This window comes from Stomoxys calcitrans, chromosome 2, assembly GCF_963082655.1.
Source record: "Stomoxys calcitrans chromosome 2, idStoCalc2.1, whole genome shotgun sequence".
In the NCBI taxonomy this organism is placed as follows: Eukaryota; Metazoa; Arthropoda; class Insecta; order Diptera; family Muscidae; genus Stomoxys; species Stomoxys calcitrans.
In genome coordinates, this window is record NC_081553.1 from 230,948,674 (window position 1) to 230,975,654 (window position 26,981).

General features: G+C 36.2%; 1 protein-coding gene across 6 annotated transcripts in view; it reads right to left on the reverse strand.

Annotated features, from left to right (window-relative positions):
* The window catches only part of LOC106092348 (probable serine/threonine-protein kinase DDB_G0278665), a 90,598-nt gene that overhangs the window by 28,640 nt on the left and 34,977 nt on the right, over nucleotides 1–26,981 (reverse strand). For 4 of the 6 annotated variants that reach the window (XM_013259435.2, XM_013259510.2, XM_013259219.2 and 1 more), the window contains 4 exons: nucleotides 24,345–24,618; nucleotides 24,209–24,274; nucleotides 22,259–22,318; nucleotides 19,492–22,191 (listed from right to left, as the gene is read on the reverse strand). In XM_013259435.2, coding sequence (XP_013114889.2) covers nucleotides 19,492–22,191; nucleotides 22,259–22,318; nucleotides 24,209–24,274; nucleotides 24,345–24,618 — 3,100 coding nt within the window. The remainder of the gene's footprint in view (nucleotides 1–19,491; nucleotides 22,192–22,258; nucleotides 22,319–24,208; nucleotides 24,275–24,344; nucleotides 24,619–26,981) is intronic. The other 2 variants (XM_013259299.2, XM_013259573.2) reach the window with 2 other exon arrangements.

Sequence of the window (26,981 nt, forward strand, 5' to 3'; positions counted from 1 at the left end):
ATAAAATACTTCAATCTCAGAGTTGCAACCATTTGTGTCAAATATGTCAAATGCTTTGTTTCGAAAAATACAATTAAAAGAAAAAATTAGGGATAAAATGTTGGCACATGCACTCATACCAGAGTTGTATCGTTGATTATTTTAATCATGGACAAGTGACTCTACTTTCTTAATTCTACGATGGACCGACTGATTGGATATTCATGTTGAACAATTTAACAAAAGCCGATTATGTTAAAGTAGTAATGCCTTTTCTAAAAAGATTTACGTAGGCTACTTTAGTCCATTGTGATACCATTGTAGCGGCAGACCAGGTCCCTGCTAGGAATTGAACCCACGACCTACGTTCTGGCAATCCAAGCACGTACCAAATCGGCTAGCGCGGCAATAGTAAAGCTTCGTTACAGGCTCTTGTTGGTACGAATATAAATTAATAGTGCTTGACTTAACGCATTGTTAACTTTTGCGGCATAAAAATCTTCCATTGTAGTACAAAATATTATAAAAATTTAACTTGTTTTCGATCAGGGATTCTTAAACAGGTTAAAGTTCTAACCCAAATGAACGGTAGTTGAATTATGCAATGTGTTTACTTACAGCTAAACTTATGGCCTATGACCAGCTGATTTTATAGCGGGCAAACAGCTGATGTGAGCAAATCAACGGAAATGGTTGGTTGTTAAAAAAATCTTTAACATTTTGAGTGCTTGCAGATATCTGCTTGAGGTTTTTTCCCAGCAGTAATTTGCAGCTTCGAGCAGATGATTTTTGAAAGTCAGCTGTTTTATTCAAATAAATAGCAAAAGGGAATGAAGGCTGCTCTTACTCTTACAAATGTTTACTGAAAAAGTACGCGAACAGACCTAATATAATAAAAAAATTGGCGTAAATATTTTTGAAGTTGTTTTAAGTGATTTGTAATATTCAGACGATTAAATAAGGTTTTTTTTTATATTTTCACTGCACCCTTAAGCCTGGCCACGATTGAAATCGATATTTATATTCTTCTGTGACCAGGGATACCTTTCCTAATTTTTTTATCTCATTCGGTTTTTAAGCATTTCAAGCCATGAATTTCCCCCCTTCTCATAGGGAAATGTAGGCATGTTTCCCCAATTTTCATTTCGGTGAAAAAATCTACGCAAGCAAAACAAAAAGACCAAAAAGAGAACAAACAAGAGGAAACCAAAAAAAAAGGAAAAACGAGTAAAACAGAGAAAAGAAAACACGATTTCATCAAACAAAAAGCTGCACAAAAAAGGAGTACAATTCTAAAGATTTTTTCACACAACTCAGTCAGTCAGTAGCAACCATGGAAATGGATTAAACTTTTATGAATCATGTCTTCATGTCGTTGTGGTTATTGTTGTTGGCTTTTGTTGCTTCCCTTTGACACGCACTTTGCGAAGAGTTGTGAGATACTCATAAAGATACACTCGTTCGTTGTAAATCTCCAGAATATATGTGGGAAATAGTTGTCATTAGAAATTGTATCCATATAACATATACACAAACACTCTTTGTTGTTGTTATTCTTTTCTTATTGCTTGTTTTTCAATATCGCCCACTTTTAATTAATTTAAAGAACAGAACAAGAAAAGCCCGCACGGCTTGCATGTTGAACTAATTTTGGCTTTAAATTTTAATCAAAAACACAAACACGCACTCACACACAAACATTAAGCTCGACTCGGCGAGACTTCTTTTTTTTGTATATTTTTTGATTTTCTTTTAATTTTTCCATTAACTAAAATGAGAGATTCATATTAAGAGCGCACCAAGAAAATACGTGGAACTGAAACACATCGAACCAACACAAAAACATGGGCACACGCCGTCACTCACACATACTGTGTATGTGAAGTGGGTCCGTTCGGAAGGCGGTTGGGGGGCGCAGTGGAGATAAAGATTAAAGTGTCACGACGTAGTCGACAACGTTGCGATTGTATGACGACGACGACGAGTTTGTTGTAGTCACAATGAAAAAAAAATTGCTGAAAGACTTTTTCTCATGCGTACACCTGCATTAAATTTCTCAAATAATTTCACTGTTTCTTTATGAAAACTTTTTTCTTTTTCCTCATACGTTTATAAAGATTTGTGATTATATTTAAGTTATATTCCATAGATTGTGTGCTGGTATTTAAATGAACATTACTTTTTTATTCTTTTGAAACACTTTTTCTCTCTTTAAGAAGAAAATTTAAACGCACGGCTGCGACAACACAACGACCGTATGACGATATTACTGCGACAACAAAAATTTACGAGTCAAACGATGACCACAAAAGTTGAAACTGAATATGATTCTGGTTGGAATTCTCCACCAGTACTCCAAGCAAGCAAACCAACCAGCAGTATTGCATGAACATAAAGTGGTGGAAATAGAAGAAGAAGTAGACAACGGCAGAGAAGAGAGAGTGAGATATAACAAAACTGGAGTCTTCCGTTGTTTGACGGACGGCTGGCTTGCTGCTGTCACAACACAGACCAGTTCTAAAACAGAGCGTAGTTGTCTATTGCCCCCATACGAGGGAGAGCAATGAGAATGACAGTCCAAAAGGGGAGCAAAATTGAGTACCAGAGAGAAAAGGGGAGCTGCAACTGCAATGCCACAAACACATGCGCATAAGATCATCGGCTCTGCCGCCGCCACAGAAAACCCTTTATAAATAATGAGCAGCAGTGTCTGCTGAGTAAAACATTTGTCATACCCATACACACACATCCAAACACACTTGAAGTGGGAGGGGAACAAGAAATCAACATCATCACCAAAATCATGTGGTTGGAAAGATAGATGGAGGCCATGACTAAGGTCGTTCGTATAGTTATTTTGTGGTTCACTACGCTCACACACACCCATTAATTCATTCCTAGCGTCTTGATGATAAAGGCAGAAAAAATGCACCGCAATAGAGGGGGGCTGCTTTTCAGATAACATTCACTTAAATGAGAACAGCCGAAAAAAGAGTAAATTTATTGAAAGAAAGAGAAAAAATTTTCTGGATTTGTAGTTAAAGCATGAGGTTTGTTTGTTTTTGGAGATTTTGGAGACTATGGTGGAGAACATTTTGCATTGCCAACAAAACAACGACAGCAGTTGGGGCCCACCAACATGGTTGTATACTATGAAGCTTTGACACTAGATACAGTGTTGCTAACATTGGTAAAGTCAGTTATAAGTTAAAAAAAAGTGGAAGGAGGTTTTGAAAGTGTTGCAATATAGGCTTGGAGTATTCCTTTCAAAGAAGAAAAAAAAAATAAATAAAAATAATAAAATAGACTTGTTCACAAAACTGCCTTGCAGCCTTAAATAAGGTTTATTTGTCTGATTTCCTTTATAGAACTGTCAAATAAATATACTTCAAAGCTGCATTAAGTTTTGTGAATACGGGTATAAATATATAAGAAACAAAAATAAAGATTTTAAAACCATTAACAAAAAACAAGGACAAATAAAAGCGTCTCAAGTTTAGGTGGGCTGAATTTACTGTTGCCAGAAACTGCAGGAGTCTAATTGGGGTTCATAATTATCAAAGTATTTCAATTGGATTTTATAGCAATCAAAGTAATTTGTTTTTTTTTTTTTAATTTAAAAAAGAAATGTGTCCGCTTTAAAACCCCGTTTACACTGCTCATTAAATCTAGATTTATGGTTCTCGTCAGCTGATTTTATAAAGGTAAAACAGATGATCGAGCAGTGCAAACGGGGTTTAAGTTCTCAAGTCTCCCTTTTCGAGTTCTAACTTCATGCCCAGGGGCGACATTTTTACGTATAGAAGATTTTAAAGGTCTCACCAATCTCGTCAGCATGTATGAGGGGATAACCATCGTTAAATGTTTGTTATTATTTGAATTCATGGACTCTGCAAGTCGAAATTCTTATCCGATTTTTGGTAAAATAATTTTCTATTTTTTTGGGTATAGTAAATTTCATTTTGCCCCTGTTCCTTAGTGGAATATTCATGGGCAAAATTTTTATTTTTGCTAATTTCATTTTACTTAACCAAATTTAAATTTCAAAATCTTTCATTTTCTGAAATAGTCAGAATTCTTTTCTTAGTTTAATAAATTTTCTTTTTTTTGCGTTGATATTTCCTTACTTTGCATGTCCAAGATTTTAATTTTTAAAGAAGATTGGCGTGACATGTCATTAGCGGTGACGAATAGGCTGATATGTATACATGCCATTTCTTTTTAGCTTGTAAAATTCCAAAATTGCATTTAATCTTCAGATTAAAAATAAATTTGAATTCAAGACGTGAATGTGGCAATCTTATTTAAATCTCTTAAAACGAACATACATACTATTATTATGGGGTTCATTCATGAAAAGTCTATGAACTTTTGTGCTTTGCTTAAATAAGCATTTTCACAGTTGAATAACAATTTATTTGAAGCCAAACATTTTTACAACTTCCTTCCATCTTTTGCAAAGTTTAATTTAATTTTGCTAAACTTTAAACATTAAATAGATCATCTTGTAATTGGGTTGTGTTGTGCTGCACGGCGGCTGAGCTGCGCCCATAAAACGTAACACGCACACATATGAAAACCCTCAACACGTATCAGAAACTACCCACCCATGACAAACGTCAAAGCGTATGAGTAAAGCAACAAACCCGGCCCCATATTTAGCATATGGGGTTCTCATACTCCGATTCCTACTTTCCTAACCCATATACCTTAACATTGATAGCCAATACATAAATTAGTCTATGCCTACATATTTAAATACAGTGGAAGACAAAAGTGGCTGACCTTGCCAATATAAATAAATCTAAATTGTATTGTAAATAAATTAAAAACTTAAAACAAAAATCAAAAACTCTTCATTGTAGAAAACTCCCATTTTTCAGCAGTCTTTGGATAATACAGCCAACAAAACAAGTAAAACCGTGCTAAGTTCGGCCGGACCGAATCTTATATACCCTCCACCATGGATCGCATTTATCAAGTTATTTGAATGACTTTTTCAAATAGAAAAACACCAGGTATAGAAAAACACCACCTCCAAAATTGCAGGCAAATCGATTAATAATGGCGCCCTCCAGAGGCTCAAAGAGTCAAACTGGGAGATCGGTTTATATGGCAGCTATATCAGGTTATATACCGATTTAGACCATACTTACTTATACATACCAAAACGACATATGCAAAATTTCAACCATATTGGATAAGAATTTCGCCCTCTAGAAGCCCAAGAAGTATAATCGGGAGATCGGTTTAAATGGTGGCTATATTAGGAAATTGACTGATTTAGACCATACTTGGTACAGTTGTTGGAAGTGAAAATAAAACACTTCATGCAAAATTTCGGCCAAATCGAATTGCGCCCTCTAGAAGCGCCAGAAGTCAATACTCAAGATCGGTTTATATGGTTATAGATCGATTTAAACGATAATTAACACAGTTGTTGGAAGTCATAACGAAACACGTTATGCAAAATTTCAGCCAAATCGGATAAGAATTGCGCCCTATAGAGGCTTTAGAAGTCTAATGGGGATATGTCGGTTATATCAGGTAGTGGACTGATTTAGACTAAACTTGTCACAGTTGTTGGAAGTTCTAACGAAACACGTCATGCAAAATTTCATCCAAATCGGATAAGAATTGCGCCCGCTAGAAGCTCAAGAAGTCAAGACACAAGATCGGTTTATATGGCAGCTATATCATGGACCGATTTGGCCCATTTATAATTCCAACCGATCTACACTAATAAGAAGTATTTGTGCAAAATTTCAAGTGCCTAGCCTAGCTCTTTTGAAAGATAGCGTGCTTTTGAGTGACGGACGGACATGGCTAGATCGACTTATAATGTCATGACGATGAAGAATATATATACTTTATGGGGTCTTAGACACATATTTCTAGGTGATACAAGGGGTAAGGGAATTGCAAAGAGTTGCCAGGGGCTGTCACAAAAAATCCATCTAAAAATCATGCCGATCGGTTCATTAAAGACTGATTGGCAAGCATAACAAAATTTGACATTCTTGAGGTAACCAACTTTTAAGCCCCATGGACTAGCCTCTGGACCCGTCAGGGTCCCCAAATTTTGCTTACTTATTGGAAAACACTATCCGTTCAAAAGTACCAGAATTATTTCCAAGATTTTTCGATTTGGCAACACTGTGCGACGATGCGATTACTTTACGGATGTAGAATCGACGACTTAATGGCGATGAGATCTTAGGACGATAAAATCAATATAGACGATAAGGCCTTCTTTTTTTCATCAGACCTTTGTTGGGTCTCGCATCATTATTCGATGAGTTACAAACGGAAGGACAACTGTAATATTGCTTTGAAGGGGTCAAGATAGTTATTGATGAATAAATACTTTATTTAAAATTTAAAATAAGGTTAATTTTTTGATCAGGCCTTAGGGCGACAAGATCGTCTATTGGAGATAAAAAATGCTTAAGACGATAAGACCACCTTATGACGATAATGCCGTCTTATAACGACAATGCCGTTTTATGATGATAATGTCGTCTTGTGACGATAAGATCGTCTTAGTACAATTAGACGAACTTCCCATCATAGAACGTTAAGAACATCTCAAGATGACAAGGCCCTCTAATGATGCTTTGCGACCATTATACTTCTTTACTCTAATATTATCTTGCGACGATAACATTGTTTGAGCTCATTAAACGATTACGACGTCTTACGAAGATATTGAAATATTTTTCGTGTTAACATAACATGCTAACCTCTGGAGCTACCGTGGCTCAAAGGTTAGCATTTCCGACATTGATGCTGAACACCTGGGCGGTGATTATTTAGGTATTTGCCTTAGGTAATCAGCTGTGTAAACTTCTCTACTAAAGCGGTGCCACTTTGTAGCATGCCGTTCGGGGGTCCCTTATCGTTGGGTTTAAGTTACTCCGCTGTTCCTTAATGGAATGTTCATGGGGAAATTTGCATGAACATAACTAGTTTTAAAATATCAAATTTCAGAAAACTTTTGCTGTTCACTGTTGGTTATACTGCAATGCGGTCACCACAAGCCATCATCAATATTACACGACAAAAAGCAAAACATCAACTATCGAAGGGATTTAAATAGGATACATAGTCACAGTGTTTTTTAGCAAAACCATGAATAAATATGGAATTTCATGTCAGTAAACAACAATTAAATACAAAAAAATAAATAGAGAGCATTAACAAAGCATTAGATGGGATTTTGGAAAGGGGTCTCCAAAAGTGAAATCTTTTGTAATTGCATTTCTTTCATCCAATATGGGATTCAAATGAGTACCTTTCATTTGAATCCCATATTGTCCCGATCGGTCCACTTTTATTTTTGGATAGTACTTTAGGGGTAAGGGGGAGGGCGCGCCCCCTCCCAATATCAAAAAATTATATAGCCTATGTTTCCTTCCAGACCAACCTTCACCACCTGTGAAAATTTCAAAGTAATCGGTTCAGCCGTTTTTGAGTCTATACGGAACAAACCGACAAACAAACAAACGCAAATTAAATTTTATATATAAGAAGAAGAAGATAAGATAAAATTAATCCACAAACATGGATGTTTTTTTTAATGAAAAGCTTAGCCATTTTTTATCAGCCAGCCACTGTGTTGGCCCATGCAAATAGGCCATTTGCCATAGAAGTCAAACGAGCCATTTTTATGCGAATGAACATACAGAGATACATATGCAAGTTTTTTATATGATGTGACCACAACACAACAGCAACATAGATTCAACCTCGATATTCCCAAAACAGACACATTTTAAATCCATTTTTCGACATACAAGTCTGGTTCGCTTTTCATTTTGTTAATTATAATGATGATGATGATGTCGGTAAAGGTGTTTTTTTTCCTTCTTCACAATAATAAGGGCAGTGACTTTCTTGTCACAACAATTGCTAATAAAGCAATGCATAATTTAAAATGCTCAAAGAGCTATTTTCGCCCTGTATGTAGGTTCATCCCTTAATAGGATTGTAGCATAGTTTGTACGAACCTACAAAGTAGAAAATACACAGAAAAAAACAAAATGACAAAACATTTTTTTTGGAAAAAATAAACACTTAATTTTTCGGAATCTGAAAAGGGGACGGGATGGTCAGAATTCGACAAATATTTAAATGGTGGGTGAAAACTATAAAAAAATGCAGGGGAAATCATATAAGGTGTGTGATAAAGCAATATGAGATCTGTTAAATAAAAAAAGTAAATTCCATTCGGGATTTCCTTTTAGAGACACTGTTATCTCGCATTTATATTCCAGTAGCACAGGGATAAGCATATCTGCCTATGACGTTGAACTCCTGGGTTGGAATACTGGGGAGAACATCAGAAAAAATTTTCAGCGGTATTTATCGCTGGGGATTTTTCTGAGGTACTTTGCCATGTAAAACCTTCTTCCCCAAGAGGTGTCACACTGCGGCACGCCGTTGGGACTCGGCTATAAAATGAAGGTACCTTATCATTGAGCTTAAACATTAATCGGACATATCGGACGGATTAATCGGACACTCATCGATATGTGAAAAGCTTGTCGTGTCATTTAATAAAATGTTCATGGGGAAATTAGCATTTTTCTTAATGACATCAAAACCAAACTTCAATCACTACAATTTCAAAGAGTTGAAGAGAATACGACGAGACTATAATAGCACTATCAAATTCAAAAGTTTTCATGGATTACCGCAACATTGTTCATCATGATCATACGGTTTAGAAGGAGTGAAAGTTGTTCGTCATTTGCCAAAAATAGCTGTGTGGATCTTTCAATGTTTTCTAGTCTCACCGTACCTAGTGTCTCTGCTTTTCTCTTCTATCAGTGTCTCCGCGACCAATTTTGAAGTCAGCAATTATTTTTTAATTTCTCAGAGTTCCCATATAACTTTTTTGTACGTTCTTTTTCATTTCCAAAGGACTCTATGTACCATTGGATTATTGTCATTTGTTTACTTTTTCAATATCATATAATTCAGTTTATTCTGAGTGTAGTGGTGATTGATGTTGCCGCTCCTCGGCATTGCTTTGCCTGGTCATATAACCAAACGAAAGAATATTATCTATGTGATAATTGCAAATGTCTACTTTCTGAGCGGTGTCTGGCATGTCGGTTACTCCATGGAAGTATTTTAAATGGTTTATAATAAACACCCACTTTTTTGAAATTCTAGTTCGAGCGCTACTTTCAACTTTGTGTATATGCAAATAGTTGTTTCCTGACAACGAGTTTTTTAAACTTTGTTTATTGTCTTTCAGATTTACTTTAGAGTTTAGTGTTATTGCAAAAAAGAAAAAAAAGTGTTAGGATTTATATAAAAGCAATCCTGGGTGTCTCAAATAAGGGAAGTATACCCGTGTATCAAGAGCGAAAAGGGGAAGAAGTAATAAAAAAAAACGGAAAATTTTCAAAATTCCAAATAAAATCTTATAAGGCCTTACAATGTAAACCGATTTTACGTAAAATTCAAAGTCTCAAAAGATATGTTACAGTTAGATCTTATACATTTTTCCGCTATCAAATACATTTATTAAGGTCATATTCGATCTTTACAAATATATTTTGTGGTAAACCAGATCGATAGAAATTGGATTTAATTTGACTCTCATAATCTTGCCATTGGAGGCCACCGTGGCGGGCCTATGACGCCAAACGCCTGGTTTCAAACCCCGTGTGAACATCAAAAAAATTTCAGCGGTGGTTATCCCTTTACTAATGGTGGCTCCATTTGTGAGGTATCCTGTCATGTTAAAACTTCCCTACCAAATGATGTCGGCATAAAAAAGGAGGCCCCTTATCATTCAGCTTAAATCTTAATCGGACTGAAATCACTAATATAATAATGGTATTGGGTTGGAGTGTAAAAAAGTATTTTTGATTAAAGTTCATTCTAAGTTTTATTAAAAATGCATTTACTTCTTTTAAAAAATCCGCAATTACTTTTTGGGCAACCCAATATATTCATGGGAAATTTAGTTGTATAATCTTGCCGTTAAGATTATCATAAATAAGAAACTGCTTTTGAATTTTCCAATCAAATTCTATTCTGTACAACAATTGACTACCAAAAAGGTGCTATCGTTCCCATAATGTGATATCTTTCAATTTTGTTTTCTATTTTTAACATAAAATGGCAGACCTTGAGTAGGAAAATGCCAAGCAATGTGGTGTAATAAATTTTACAATACCACCACTACTACCTACATAGACACGACAAGGAGTTACAAAAAGTTTTAAGGTGAAATAGACAAGGCTTTGACTTTGGCCATTCTAGGGAGGACGTTACAATACACTTCTCTATAAAGGCCCTTAAAAATATGTTCCCCCTCTTTCTGCAACTGAGTCATCAACATTCCTGTGAGTAAGACTTACTTGTATCTATGAAAGAATTTTAAGCTTTTATAGTAACCGGTTTTGTACCATTACAAAATAATCTTGAAATTTGATATAAAGAAATAAGAAACCCTGCAAACTGCGATTTTACACAAAGCAGCACAGCTAAAAATATGGAAAATTGTACTCTAAGTAGTGAGAAGGAACTTCAAAAAGGAGGATCAAGCGATTTCAAATACGAAGCAAGGCACAACTTGATTGCTTGTCGCTGGTACGATAAGAAGAGTGAATGCCAGAGATGATACCGCAAAGAGAAGCTTTTAATTGTACCTCGTCTAGGTATAGTAGAGTTCTACAACAAGCACGTTATGCATGGCACGGAATAACTATTGGGTTGCCCAAAAAGTAATTGCGGATTTTTTTAAAAGAAAGTAAATACGTTTTTAATAAAACTTAGAATGAACTTTAATCAAATATACTTTTTTTACACTTTTTTTCTAAAGCAAGCTAAAAGTAACAGCTGATAACTGACAGAAGAAAGAATGCAATTACAGAGTCACAAGCTGTGAAAAAATTTGTCAACGCCGACTATATGAAAAATCCGCAATTACTTTTTGGGCAACCCAATATGAGCATCATTAAGGCTGTATCTTTGAACTTCAATTTGTGTGGTGTTCTTCGTTATCGCGAGGAGCTTAGCTGGGAGCTACCATGTGCGCCCAAAGGATGCGGATAGTGGGATGCTCCATACGTAGTAGCTGCAACTTCAGTCGCGGACACTCAGCGGTATCGAGATTAAGATAAGATTCTAAATATAACACAAGGCGGGCCATGTTCCCGCGACGATCGGTCGTATGGACCGGAACAAGGTTGCTTATCTATAAGAGCTTGACTAGGATCGCCATCTTCACATGCCATAACAACAATATCAAGCACATGGGAGGTGTTGATATTGCGGACATGCTGCTTAAATGGCACAAAATCAACTACCGCTCAAATAAATGGTACATGCGCATAGTGTACTGGTACATAAATTCGATTTTAGTAAAAAGTTGGTTGTTGTACCACAGAGACATAACAAATACCTACGGCGAATTGAACTATATGCCGCTCATAAATTTCCAATTTTATTTTGCTACTAAACTTTTGAACGTTGTGTCAACAGCTTGGAACGCCACACAACGGAAACGATTCTCGCTGTTGCTCCGAGTATCTAGGCTCGAATCACGGTCGGGCTCCACCGAATCTTAAATTTTTTCGCCTGCTGTTTTCTATAGCAGGAAATATTAGGCGTGTTTTCTGAGAGTCCAAAACAACCATGAATTTTGCTGAACCAAAGAAAGAGGGTTACTGTCAATTTTTGAAGATTTAAAACGCGTGTCATGTATAGATGGGATGCTGCTGTGTCACACTAATTATGACATATGATACAGTGATCTGGTGGAAGGCACTTTAAAAATCCAGCTACTTTTCAATACCTAATCGGCTAGTCTATGCATCACAGCCCCAAAGATCATTGCCTTAAGGTAGAGAGTTTTTTTTTTGCGTCTGGGGGAACTGTTATTCTTGATAAAATGCCTTATAACCCAAGGCAATGAGAATATCAACCATCCGATCCTCTTCTGGATCGGAAATACTTTGCCACAGCCGATTGGAACTAAAATATTCCTCATAGAAATACGTAGACATTCACTACATGAACATGTGGGCTTTAGGGTATACTGTAAGAAACCTGAGGTAGACATGCCAAGCAAATACCTGATCACTGTTATGAGTATCAAGCCGAGATCCTAGCGTTTCTAAAAGTTGTGTAATGAATCACTTAGTTATAATGTCTTAACGGCAATAGGGATAAATATCTTTTCACAACAGCCGGGTAGACTTCAGATCTTTCTACAAAATGACAAGAACAGTTTACAATTTATCTGTACTTGAGGCTGGTTCACAGAGATCTCCTAAATTACAGATACTCTGGAATACTAGGAAACCCTTTACACATTCCCGGGGAAGAGAATCCATGGGTCTGGACTTAGCGATATTCATGCAGATTCTTTAAAATAAGGTCAGTAGGGCGACAAATGACAACATATTGAGGCTGCGAACTTTCCATGTAAATATTGCCCATCCGTAAGGCAACCACTGCGGCTATAAGACTTAAGACTATGGGAGAGTGGGTAGAATATGGGAACAGGTCATACCGTCGCAGAATAATCGAAGCGACGATAGAAAACAGGAATGGATTGGATGAAATTTCGGTTCAGATACCTAAGACGATACTTGAGGTCGAGTGCGAGGTAGAGCTGGCAAACTATCGATATTCGCAACATTCGAAATTTTCGATATTTCTAGGAATAAATATCGATAGTATCGATATTTTGCACGCTCATGAGCGAGACTCGTTCGCCAGCGGCAAGTTCTTGGATTGACGGTGTCTACAACGGCCTACTCAGTGACTGAGGTATTTTTCCGACTGTCTACCCATAATATGGTTCTGCAGAAGGAGATGCGGACAATCACGTCAAGCGTGAGGTGGTATGGTGTAAACGCGAGTGCGACGTGTTGGAACATCATTACGTATAGTAAAGAGGCCATTAGAGCTTTAACAATCATGACGATAAGACCACGTATGGTACTGAAGTGTAAGAAGGACATTAAGGACTTCTCTGAAGATGGCGATCCGCATAGTTAGGGTGCAGGGCCATAGGGGTTAAAGGATTGGGGATACGCAGCGTTCCAGTCCAGCGCTGTGATCAGTGAAACGGTCAGTACGACGACGAAAATCCGAGGATATTACTGAAAGGAAGTCGGAATAAGGTCAATATGGCATTCTGTATAAATTTTTTAATACTCCTGCACATACCACACCAGACTTGAACCAACTTAGGGTCATGGTATGGAAGACGATTTAGGATTTTGTGAGCAGCACAAAATTCCTGAAAAAGAATTTTTCGAGGTTACTTTTCGGAAATAGAGCGCATCATTGGCTTAGGTGTATGCCCATAGTGGGAAAATTTGGAGATTTTTCTCAGTTTCATTCAATATCAGAGTTTTGAACGTTTAGCTACCAATTAAATTCTAAAATCATATGCAATTTTATACAGAAATGGATATCTGTATTACAAATTTGGCCGTCGGCAACTCAACTGAAGTTGGGTTCCAAATAGAGCTGGCAAAATGTAGATGGCACTATCGATTTTTTTTGGCAGAATATCGATTGATATTTCTCCGATGGATAGCATCGTAAAAGTTAAATTGTTTGCAAAACTAAACAAATATAAACAATCCGACACTAAATGTATCCTTAAAGATACATTGCGCCTATAAGGGGCGGAATTTTCATCCGATTAGGCTAACATTTTGTACGATGATTTCTCTCATAACTTCCAACTGACTTTATGAACCTTGGTTTTATTTGGTCTGTGCATTGATATTGCTTCTATATAATTCAATCCCTGATTTTTACTTCTCATTTTCGTTTGAAATTCGATAATACTCGATTACTAGTAATTTTCGACTACTCTAAGGGTTATTTAGTAAGACACCAAAAACTCTATCGGCAGAGACCCAAACAAATATAAACAATCCGACACTAAATGTATCCTTTAAGATACATTGCGCCTATAGGGGCGGAATTTTCATCCGATTAGGCTAACATTTTGTACGATGATTTCTCTCATAACTTCCAACTGACTTTATTAACCTTGGTTTTATTTGGTCTATGCATTGATATTGCTTCTATATAATTCGATCTCCTGATTTTTATTCTCATTTTCGTTTGAAATTTGGCAATACTCGATTACTGGTAATTTTCGACTATTCTATGGGCTATTTAGTAAGACACCAAAAACTCTATCGGCAGAGACAACAAAATCACACATACACACGAATGGCTAGGATCATCGACATTTGAACTTGAATTCTGTTAGGTTAGGAGGAGACCATTTTACTTAAGACATGGATCCACACGGCACTTGCACTTCATTTGCATATTTATGAGAAATGCTTTAACGTCACGTAATAAAGCGAAACACGTTTTTGTTGTTCTTTTCTCTCCAGCTGGAAGTCTTACAAACGTACGTACATACGAGATACGTTATAACTATTTACACGACAAGAAGAACAAACAAACAAAGCAGCAGGCGTCGACAGCAAGGGAAGCTAGCAACACACCATATTTGCCTGCATTTCCGATTCAATGCTAGTGGAAGAAAAAGAAAACAAACAATTGCTGCAGCTACAAATACGGGCATAATATTGAAAACTTTAAATGGCCTCGAAAAACTAGAATCCAACCGAACCGACCGCCGACACAGAAAATTTGTAAAAGGATTTCAGTGTTGGAGAAACCACCAAAGAATTGTTTCTTCAAAGGGACAAATGTTTGGGTTCGTTGTATGACTATGTGTGGGTATTTGTATGCCACTAACGGCAGGGAAGAGGTCATTGGTCTTTATTTGAATTGGAGCACAGCACTCAGTGTTCATTGATGAAATGACTGAAACATATCAAGATATACAAAAACAAAAATAAAAAAAAATGCTCACAAACTTTGTCTGGTCGTGGGTCAACATGGAGAACTGCATTGTAATGTTTACAATCAATTTTATGCTGTCTTGCATCCAGTGCTGGTTATCTGTTTGTATGCCTGTCTGCCCTTTTACATATTAACATACGTCGTCACATCGCTCGCTCCCTGGCTGGCCTCTCGGCTAAATGTAGATTAAACGCCCTTATGACGTCATACATGTGTTTTTGTGGAAAATTTTGTATTCTTCTTCATGCCATCCCACACTAGTTTTTGATTATCAAGGAGCTGTCGTAACTATTCATGCCATTGTCTTTTATTTTATGCAAAGTCGTACAAGCCGTCGTCGTCTCTCTGTTGGTTCTCACGTCACTTTTTCAAATTAATTGCTTAGCAGCAAACCATTCGCTCTGTTTGTCTATACCATTGTTATGATTTCGTTCTGTTCATGTCCCTAATCATACCCTAAAATATTTGGCAACCAACAAATGTGTTGAGGGGTTTTTTAATCATTTCCTTTTGTTTGTTTAGATTCCAGTCCGCTCTTCTATTGAAATTTTAAAAGGGGCGACATACTTTTACCCTGATGAGAGCTGGTGAATTTTAATAGTACCTTCAATGAGGGACCTTGACGCCGAACGCTTGGTTTCCAATCTGGCTAGTACATCAAACAAATTTTCCAGCAGTGCTGTCTCTATTTCACAAATGCGGATAACCTATAGGAAATACCGCACAGTGGTTTGGAATCAAAATCGGTTGGCTTAAAGTCTAGAAGTTCAGAATGAAGTTGTGGTTCTTATAAACCCGATTAGGGCGTGAGGTCCAGCGTTACTAGAGAGAACCTCCAGATCAGGCGGCATATCAAGCAGGTGTAGACAACATTCATACAGACACGGTAGCATATGTGGTGAATACTTTCTGGTTGAATATGGTCTTTGGAGAACGACCGCCACCCATTGCACCTGAGGAGGATTTAGATAGTTCAAGTCTGGTATCATTACTGCACCCAAGCCGAGCATTTACAGAGGGAATCTTCCGCCATGTCAGCAGTAATTAGCAGCACTGGGTAACAATGAGTACCTCACAGTTTGGAACTCTGAGCACTGATTAGTGGTGTTTATTGTCATCACTAGAAGCTCAGCTGAGAGCTACCAGGTGCGCCCACAGCTTGCGGATAGTGGAAAGCTTTATACGGAGCGGCCGTAAATAAAGTCGCGGATAATCAGCGGTATCCAGTGGAGAGTCTCAATGAGAGGCCTGCACCGGTATTTTCAGATGGGTAACAGATATTAAACAATCCGTATCAAATTTCGAGCAAATATGTTCAAATTGTAATAAATATGGTGAACATATGACAACATTATTGCAAATTAGCCAAAACCAGACGAACATAATTATGAGAGCTATATCTAAATCTGAACCATTTTCCATGAAATTCACTAGTAATGGCGAGAGTCATCAGAAAATCCCTCCTGCCAAGTGTCGAGAGAATCGGTTAACAAATGAGCACTTAATTGCAATATTTCTCAAAATCGGACAAATATATATATATGGGAGTTATATCTAAATCTGAACCGATTTAGAGCAAACTTCTTAGATATTGTGGTAGTCGTCAAGAAAACCTTTGTGCAAAAATTTGGCAAGATTGGTCGATAAATCCGCTTGCAGTGGCTCTTGGAATAAAAATCGAGCAATATACATATATGGCAGCTATATCTAAATCTGAGCCGATTTCTATAGAATTCATAAGAAAATCCCTCCTGCCAAATTATGTTAGAATCGGTTAACAAATGAGCACTTTATTAGAATATTTTTCAAAATCAGACAAACATATATATGTGAGCTTTATCTAAATCTGAACCGATTTCGACCAAACTTGTCAGATATTGTGGTAGTTGTCGAGGAAAGCGGTGTGCAAAATGTTGGCAAGATTGGTCAATAAATGCGCTTGCTTGAGTTGAATTTGGGCGATATATATATGAAAGCTATAGTTAAATCTGGATTGATTTCCATGAAATTCACTAGTAATGTCGAGAGTCAAGAGAAAGTCCTTCCTACCAAATTTCGAGAGAATCGAAGAATAATAAATTACCATTTAATTGCATTATTACTGCAAATCGGACGAACATATATATGGGAGCTATATCCAAATCTGATCCGATTTTTTTCAATTTCAATAGGCTTCGTCTCTTAGCCGAAAAACATGCCTGTACCAAATTTGAAGACGATTGGATGAAAATTGCGACCTGTAGTTTGTACACAAATTAACATGGACAGACGGACATAGCTAAATCAAAAAGTGATTCTGAGTCGATCGGTATACATATCAATGGGTCTATATCTCTTCCTTCTGGGTGTTACAAACAAATGCACTAAGTTATAATGCCCTGTACCGCACTAGTGATGTAGGGTATAAAAATAGCCTATTTAGGTAGGCATTAAGCAGTATATGGAGAAGAATCAAATTATTGGTAAGAATACTTAAAACTCTCTGTAAACTGGGGAAAGTTGGAAACTATCACTTTGAGAAAGTCAGCATTGGGGGTACTAGTGAAATCAGGCAAGGCAGTATTTGGCGTATTTGAGATAGGATTCTCAATAAAATGTATGGATCAAAGAGTATCACGATGTCATCATAATAAAGCGTATCGCGATACCATGATTACCGACTCACCAGGTCATGTTGTCGGAATGAAGAAAGATGCTCCAGGTAAAAAGTTATTTAAAGAAGAACATTTAAATCATTTAAATTATTTATCATAAAAAAATACAAATACAAATACAAACATGATAGTGAAGACTAAAAAAGTCCATGGCAGTCGGATGTACGTAGTGGATTGAAGGTTGATGAGATCATTTATTTAACATTTTGTCTGAAAAGGCTGATGCCCCAATGTGCAATACACTGCTACAACGACTAAAAAACTCTGATGGTAAAGCCATGTGAAGAAAGATATCTCGAAACTAAGTGTCAGAAAATGGAAAATATGAGAAAAAGATCGAGGTGCTTACAGTCTGTAGCAGCCAACTAAGTACACAAAAAATAAAAATTACCTGAAATTTTTTAATTAAAATTTAAATTTAAAATAAAATCATTTTCCATTTAAAAAATTAATTGATTCAATCATTTTTTAATTGATTCAATTAACTTTTTGGTTGAATCTAAAAAATATTTCAATCAGAATGGTGATTAAAATTTTTCACTTTTCAATTAAAAAATTAATTGAGTCGATATTTTTTTAATTGAATCGAAAAATGTTTGAATTACAAATTGGTCTTAGACCCTATATCCCATTTTTTATGTGATACCCCAGTAGCGTCGTACCAATTCCACTGGTGGGATTCGAAACATCGACCCCCATACCGGTAATCCGAGAATTCTATCAATTTAGAGCTGGAAAACTATAGATAATCGCAACATTCGATATTTCTGATAATTATTATCGATAGTATCGATACTATCGTTAATTTCTCATCACCTATTTTTCAAACGCGTATGAGAAAAAGATCGATTTAAATAGAAGCAATATCAATGCACAGACCAAATAAAACACAACATTATAAATCAATTGAAACATAAGAGAAATCATTCTACAAAATTTTTCCCCAATCGGATGAAAATTGACGCAATGGATGGACGCAATGTATCATATAGGATATAGTAAGTGTCGGATCGTTTACTTTTGTTAAATTTTGCAAAAAAAAAAAAAAAAATAATAATTTTTGCCAATAGTATCGATAGGAAAAATATCAATCGATATTCAGACAAAAAAATAAAATATCGATAGTGCCAACGATATTTTGCAAGCTCGATATCAATTCGGCTACCAACTAAGTAGTAAGTTGACATAAATATTTTCGCAGGTCACCATGGCGCATAAGTCTAGAGCTGGCAAAATATCGATGGCACTATCGATATTTTATTTTTTGACAGAATATCGATTGATATTTTTCTGAAGGATACTAACGCAAAAGTTAAATTTGTTGCAAAACTAAACAGATATAAGCAATCCGACACTGAATGTATCCTTTACGATACATTACGCCACGCCTATAGACGGCACAATTTTCATCCGATTGGGTTAACATTTTGTATAATGATTTCTCTCATGACTTCCAACCGACTTTATTAACCTTGGTTTTATTTGGTCTGTGCATTGATATTGCTTCTTTATAAATCTATGTTTCGATTTTTACTTCCCATTTTCGTTTGAAATATTGTGATGGCAAATTAACAATAGTAACAATACTATCTATATTTATTATTAAAACTATCGAAAATATCGAATGTTGCGATTATCAATAGTTTGCCAGCTTTACATAAGTCTGCATGTTTGCCAATAACGCATAACGCCTGGGTTCAAATCCTGGTGAAAAATTTAGCAAAAAATCAGCAAGTAGTGTCCGTAATAATTTTAGTATATTGTTGTGATGCTCTTTCCCAAAGTTATTGAATCAAAAGTAACATATATTCTCGAAGCCTTTCTTGTTTCTCTCTTCGTTTTTGGTTAATATTTGGTTATTTACAAATTTTGTTAAGAGTGTGTAATATTTTGTTATTTTTGTGACCATTTAAAGGCATTTAAATATTCCTAACAGTGTTGTATATATACAGATTACTGCAATATAACATTAATATATACTTACGATTACTGTTTCCTTGAAATTCGTCATCACCAAACTCTTGTTCACTAGTATTGCTCATTTCTGATGAGATTTGATCAAATGCGGAACATACTGAAGAGTTCTTTGGGGTCGTTGAAGTTGCACTGACTGTTGTAAAACCAACATCCTCCATTGGTGAAGGTGTTGATTTTTCAAAATACTCATCTTTTTCATCCTTAATTTTGATATTCGATTGCTCTTTGGCCGAAAGTACTTCCCGACCATAGCCATGTATGGAGGGGCGTTTCTGGGCAATGGAGGTGGGCAATGAAATGGGGGGAGAAGAAGATTCCGGCTCCAATGGTGGTGATGATTTTTCAGTTTTAATGAAGTCTAATGAAGAAGGAAGTGGAGATTGGGATTTTGCTTGCATGGCAGGTAGAGGAGGAGAATGTGTTCTATTCTGCATAGCTGGCAAAGGTGGAGAATTCGATCTGTTATTCAATGTAGGCAAAGGAGGAGAATAAGATTCATTTGCAATAGATTTCGAATCGGTTTCTGTTTGCGATTGGTTAGAAGCTGGTGGAGGCAAAATTTCACTTGATAGACCTGGCAAAGCTGGTGATTGTGATCTTTGCTGTTGGTTTGTTAATTCGCTTAACTCATCCGATCTCTTAGTCTGTGCATTGGGATCATGTGCATCAGTCATGGGCAATGTGGAGTTTTGTGAGAGATTATGATCGACATCCATTGGTGTAAAACTTGTATCCATTGGTATTGGTTGGTCATCTAATGGCACATTAAATGTGCGTCTTGATTTGCTGCGATCCTCTGAACTTGGCATTGTTTCAGTGATTTCAGCTACTTCTGTAACATTATTAATACAAAAAGTACGTCTGGTATTCTCTGGCTTATCTTTGGTTGGGAAATTCATACCCATATCAGATTGCGAATCATCAGACTGCACATTAAATGTAAGCCGCTTGCTATCCGATTGTACCACATTTGCATCCTGAGCATTTAAATTGTAAGTCAGGCGCTTTTTATCTCCATGGGATTTGGTGGATTTTGAGTCAATTTGAATAGCTTGCGTTTCCACAACATTGCCATTCAAATTATTCTCCTTCTCTTGAGAATGTTGTTTATTTTCCATTTCCACTATGTAATCAGATTTTTCCAAAAATCTTGGTTTGTTGTTGCTATCGGAGACTGGTGCCTTGGGAAAAGAACTAGTTTGACCTGTTGATTTTGTGGGGAAGGATGGAGAGTTGGATCCAGACGATTTTAAACTATTAGTTGAACTACTTAAGGATGTTGTAACATTTACATTAGACTCTAATTTGGCTTCCATGCTTTTTAAAGAAGCGTCGCTAGAGGCACTGGTGTTCATGTTATTTAAAGATAAGCTCTTTTTATCCATGGGGCTAGCTGCAGGAGCAGAGCTTTGACAGGAAGTGTCATTGGAGATGGTAGAATATATGTTGCTATTATCCATAGGAGCAGCTGCAATTTTAGAATCACTAGAGTTCATACTATTAACGGAAACATTGTTTTCTGCTGTTTGATTTGTATTCTGGGAAGATAAATCGCCGGAGGCACTGGCATTTAACTTATTTAGAGAGAAGTTCATACTTTTTTCAATGTTCTCATTTGTTTCCTTTGTGGGTGTAGCTGCTTGAAGTGCAACCTCGGAAGATATATCGTTTAAGGCACTAGCATTCATTTTATCGAGTGAAAGGTAATTATTTTTCTCGTTTATCTCATTTGTTTCCTGTATAGGTGAAGTTGCTTGATTTATGTTGTGAGTAGATAAATCGCCAGAGGCACTAGCATTCATGTCACCTAGTGAAATATTCTTATCTGTCGCCTTTGGCTCATTTGTTTCTTCTATAGGTGTAACTGCTTGTTTAATATTTTGGGATGATGCATCACCAGAGACAGTAGCATTCATGTTATCTGGTGCAGGGTTTTCATATTTTTTGGGGTCTGCTGCCGTTTTTTTCGTTTGTTTCAACTCAGATAGCTCTTCATTCTTTAAGGCAGTTATAACACATTCTGTACTCATGGTCTTGCCCTTGTTCATTGGCAATTCAATACTTTTATTTAAAGATACATCGTGTTTCGATTGCTCCATTTCTAAATGCTGTAAGGGATCTACTTCAGTGAGGGTTCTGGGTGAACTTATGACAAAGGTCATTTTTGAGGTTTCCGTTGGCTTGATTATGGAGCCTATAACTTTGAAATCCTCCTTCACCTTCTCCCCCATCTCTATTTCATCTTTATTTTCTTCCTGCTCTGCTTTCTCTCCCAAGTGTTGCAGGATATTTTCAGCATGCTGTAGAACCTTTTCAACATTTTGTATTTTATCCGAGGAGTCTTGTATTATATCCATGGTAATGCTCATATCCACATCCATGGGTTCATCTTCATAACCAAGTGGGTCATCGACATTTGCAGTGGAGGGAGTTTCCTCTATGACCTGAGTTTGATCTGCCACATTGTCTTGTGTAGGTGCAGCATCTATTGTTACATCGGCTTCTTTGAAATCCTCCTGAACTGCACTTTCATAACCTTCCACATCAGTGGTAGCATTGAGAGTTATATGTCCTGCCAAAAGATCTCTTTCATCCATATTGTCATCCTGACAATCGGCGAAAGTTTCATTTGCTGACGACATTGAAGTATTATCCACCTCATTAGGCAGCAACAGGTGGGTTTTTTCTGCTACAACTCCTTCGGAAACTGTGGAAATGACAGGTGATGATGTTTAAAAGAACTATTTACAAATTTTTAAAACCATGAATGTTACCTTTGGCATTGGCAGTTAACGTTGGTATAAAACATTCTTCAAATGTTACATTAAATTGTTCTATAAGTATGTGAGAGAGAAATATCAAGGTCAGGGCGTTTGCAAATATCAAAGTCATTTAAATATGTCTTTCAGCTAATTGCTAATCATGCTTCGGCTATTGCAAAGACACGCGCATGCATACTTCAAACATAATAACTTTAAGCAGCCATAAAAATAAAAAAAAAGCTGGGAGTTTAAAAGAAGCTGAATATACAGGAATTAGTATTGTTATAATAAACAGCCTGGCTGAATAAGGTTTTCATTGAAAAATCTTCAATCCAGTTTGGCTAAGGTTTTCTTTAAAAAATCTTCAATTCAATCTGGCTGAATAGGATTTTCTATAGAAAATCTTTAATTCAGCCTGGCTGAATAGGATTTTCTATAGAAAATCTTCAATTAAGCCTGGCTGAATAGGGTTTTCTTTAGAAAATCTTCAATTCAGCCTGGCTGAATAGGGTTTTCTTTAGAAAATCTTCAATTCAGCCTGGCTGAATAGGGTTTTCTTTAGAAAATCTTCAATTCAGCCTGGCTGAATAGGGTTTTCTTTAGAAAATCTTCAATTCATCCTGGCTGAATAGGGGTTTCTTTAGAAAATCCTCAATTCAGCCTGGCTGAATAGGGTTTTCTTTAGAAAATCTTCAATTCAGCCTGGCTGAATAGGGTTTTCTTTAGAAAATCTTCAATTCAGCCTGGCTGAATAGGGTTTTCTTTAGAAAATCTTCAATTCAGCCTGGCTGAATAGGGTTTTCTTTAGAAAATCTTCAATTCAGCCTGGCTGAATAGGGTTTTCTTTAGAAAATCTTCAATTCAGCCTGGCTGAATAGGGTTTTCTTTAGAAAATCTTCAATTCAGCCTGGCTGAATAGGGTTTTCTTTAGAAAATCTTCAATTCAGCCTGGCTGAATAGGGTTTTCTTTAGAAAATCTTCAATTCAGCCTGGCTGAATAGGGTTTTCTTTAGAAAATCTTCAATTCAGCCTGGCTGAATAGGGTTTTCTTTAGAAAATCTTCAATTCAGCCTGGCTGAATAGGGTTTTCTTTAGAAAATCTTCAATTCAGCCTGGCTGAATAGGGTTTTCTTTAGAAAATCTTCAATTCAACCTGGCTGAATAGGGTTTTCTTTAGAAAATCTTCAATTCAGCCTGGCTGAATAGGGTTTTCTTTAGAAAATCTTCAATTCAGCCTGGCTGAACAGGGTTTTCTTTAGAAAATCTTCAATTCAGCCTGGCTGAATAGGGTTTTCTTTAGAAAATCTTCAATTCAGCCTGGCTGAATAGGGTTTACTTTAGAAAATCTTCAATGTAGCTTGGCTGAATAGGGTTTTCTTTAGAAAATCTTCAATTCAGCCTGCTAAATAGGGTTTTCTTAGGGAATTTTTTCTTTTAGGAATTTAAAAAATTTGGTATTTTTATTTGAATTAAAAATTGCATTTAAAAACTTAATATTGTCAAAGGAGTGTAGTACAAAGATATTTCTTTTTTAAAATAACAGCAATATCATTAATTATAATTTAGGTCTATTATTATCCAACAATTATTATTTATTAACACATTCAAGAATTTTATGGTATTAAAGAAGAACACAGACGCAGATATATATTAGCATGATTAGCAACTAATAGATAAACAGAATGTCGTTATATGAAACGATAGTTTAAATACATAGACTAGCAGCAAAATGCGATTAGCTTGTTTAGAAGGGCTTTATATGACAATTAATAACATTTACAAAAGTTTTACACCGATATTCACAAAAATTTTTGTAGATTTAAAATAGGTTTATTTGTCAGATTTCTTTTATAGAACTGTCAACTAAACCGCTTTTTAAGCTTCATTAACAACAAAAAGTACCTACTATGCAATTAAGATATCGTTTAATGTTTGCGTGTATGTGGACACAAGTGTGCTTACCTTCAATGTTGGGATTTAAATCACCTGGCAACTCTGGGATTTTGTCTTCATCAAATTCAGTTAAGCCTGCAGAATAAAACCATAGATTTTAGTTTGTATTTACCAATCGAATAGAGAGATAATTTTTTACACATACCGACAAACTTGTTGGATGATTTATTGACACCTGAGCTATTTTCCAATTCATTTGCAAAATGCTGGTCGTCAAAGAGACCAGTTGCTAAATCGGGATCAACATGAAATTTATGCAAAGTTGAATTTGCTTCAAATACAGCAGAGGGTGAGGGGGCACCAGCTGTACCAGCAGCTGTCACAGTATTGGTGGGCGTTTTTGGTAAATGAGCTTGTGATGAGGGCGCCAAAGTCTTTGAGTTGTTCAACGATGTCTTGGAAGTGGACATTGGACTGTGCTACAAGAAGGAATAAAAGTTTTATTATTAAAAAAAATTTAAAACGTATTTTGAAAAAATCAAAGATGAAGTTTATGTTGTTTAAGCAGTGTGTTGTACACAGAGGCGGCAGACCTTACCGTTGAAGGAGTCCGTCGGGTCAATCCGCTATGTACAACCTGCTGCCATGAGATTAATAAAGTTTATGCCTACGTTATAAACTGAAGAAAAAAATTTCTGCAGAAAAACGTTGTAGGAATCGATGGTGTGACCACTTAGTTGTAATATCTAGAAAACCATGGATTAACAGCCTTTTCTCTTCAACCCATAATTATATAAAATATTGAGGTAGTTAATTAAATAGTAATTTGTTTTCTTTTGTTTATTCCCATCCGATTGCATTTGTTTCGTAATAAATTCAAAATCAATGTCATGTACAGATGGTTGCTTGCATGTCTTCTTTTTCATGGTTGGCCTTTCAAAATTGCATATCTCAAACATTTCATACATGAGAAATTGTAAAGGCGCAAAAAAAAAAAAAAAACAAAAGGTAAAAAAAACAAATGAAAAATTATCTTAGACCAAACAACCGACTTAACATCATGCAAACGAACTTTTTACAAGAAAGCAAAAAATCGGCTGCATGTAATGTAGAAGCCAAGACGCATATTTAAAAATTGTTTTTTTTTTTTTTTTTATTTTATATATCGTGAATGGCTACCTACTAAAGCAAACCAAACGAAAAGATATATGAATGTGAATTCTCGTATAAATAATATCAAAGAGTAGAAATTTAAGTGACAGTTGGTGGGCTGTTTAATTAAAGGGCCTACATCATGCAAGAGCCACAGAGCGCGATGATATTTTCGCACAGGTATTCATGGGCCCCAATTATTAATTAGTATACTGAAAAGCAGTTCATTGTTAACATAAATCTTGATGTTTATAGTATCTGTCGTGTATTATGATAAGTGGAACGGGATGCAATTGTTTGAAAGCAGACTGTATGAATAGTTTAATGGAGGCTTCAGAGGCATACATTTTCTAAGAAAGAATGAACTTGGGAACAGTTTTACTAAACAATTATATACAAACAAATAATTCAAAGACAACTTTAAATATTGTTTTAATAATTGCTCAATGAATCGGAAAATTTTTCTATTAATTATAAAAAAAACAACAAGTAAACCGACCACCTCGGGTATATTTGTAAACCCGCTTTCGTCACAATCCAATGAAAATTGGATAACTTAGACACCCAAATTCGGCACGGATATTAAGTGGTCTTATAAATATAAGTCACTGTTGAATTTTGTATTTAAAATTTCAACAAAATTGGGTAATAAATAAAGCTTTTATGAGCTTCAGCCCCTAACCGGCCTATCGGTCTATATGACAGCTATATCTTAATACAGTCCTATTTTTACCATATTTGGGTCGGATGGCGGGTGGCCTAAAACTACTCACTTTTTCAAATTTCCGGGAAATGGGATAAAAAAATAATAATTTTATCAGCTTCAGACCCTTTATCGGGAGATAGGTCCATATGGCACCTATATCTAAATATAGTCCAATCCAAATCATATTTAGGGAGGATGTTGGGAGACCTAAAACTACCCACTGTTTCAAATTTCAGCAAATATCGGGTAATAAATAGGACTTTTATGGGCTTTAGACCCTTTATCGGGAGATCGGTCTATGGGTCAGGTGTTGGTAGGCCTAAAACTACTCACTGTTTTAAATTATGTTTGCATTTTAGTAGCACACAATTATGGCCTACAGCCTGTCACGATATTTCTGTGTTGTGATAACAACTTTTCGTCTTCATCCAACAATCGTTGACTAAAGTAAGATGTGGTCTGGTGGACGTTGGCGTATTCCCTTGCCAAAAGGAGTTTAGGTGGCTGAATCTACAGGATCGTTCTTGGCCAGAACTACTTTAGTGAGTAATATAGAGGTTTGCTTCTACTACGTCGTCATGAATGCTGTGATGGTCTGCGTGATACGCTGCTTAATCTAAAGACCTACATTTATGCAGCTAGAACTTGGATATCTAATCGTCAATTCCAGGCAGCGGCCGCTTTTCTTGTTGGTTGGGACGGCTGTTGGAAAACGGATTTATTAATATCCCTGTGACGTAAATGTTGCCAAATGTGGCACCAATTATTCTTGAGTAAATGATGGTCTGAAGTGTAATGTAATAAACAGGCAGAAGACATCTTGCACTTCAATGAGTGCTGCCCGATTCTACATTAAGCTCAATAATAAGGGACCACCTTTAATATCACTTAGCAACATCTCTTTATACACATATGGGTCCAAGAATATTAAAATATGAACCACATATTTTGATACCTATGTGTATTCCATGGCAGCCGGTTGTA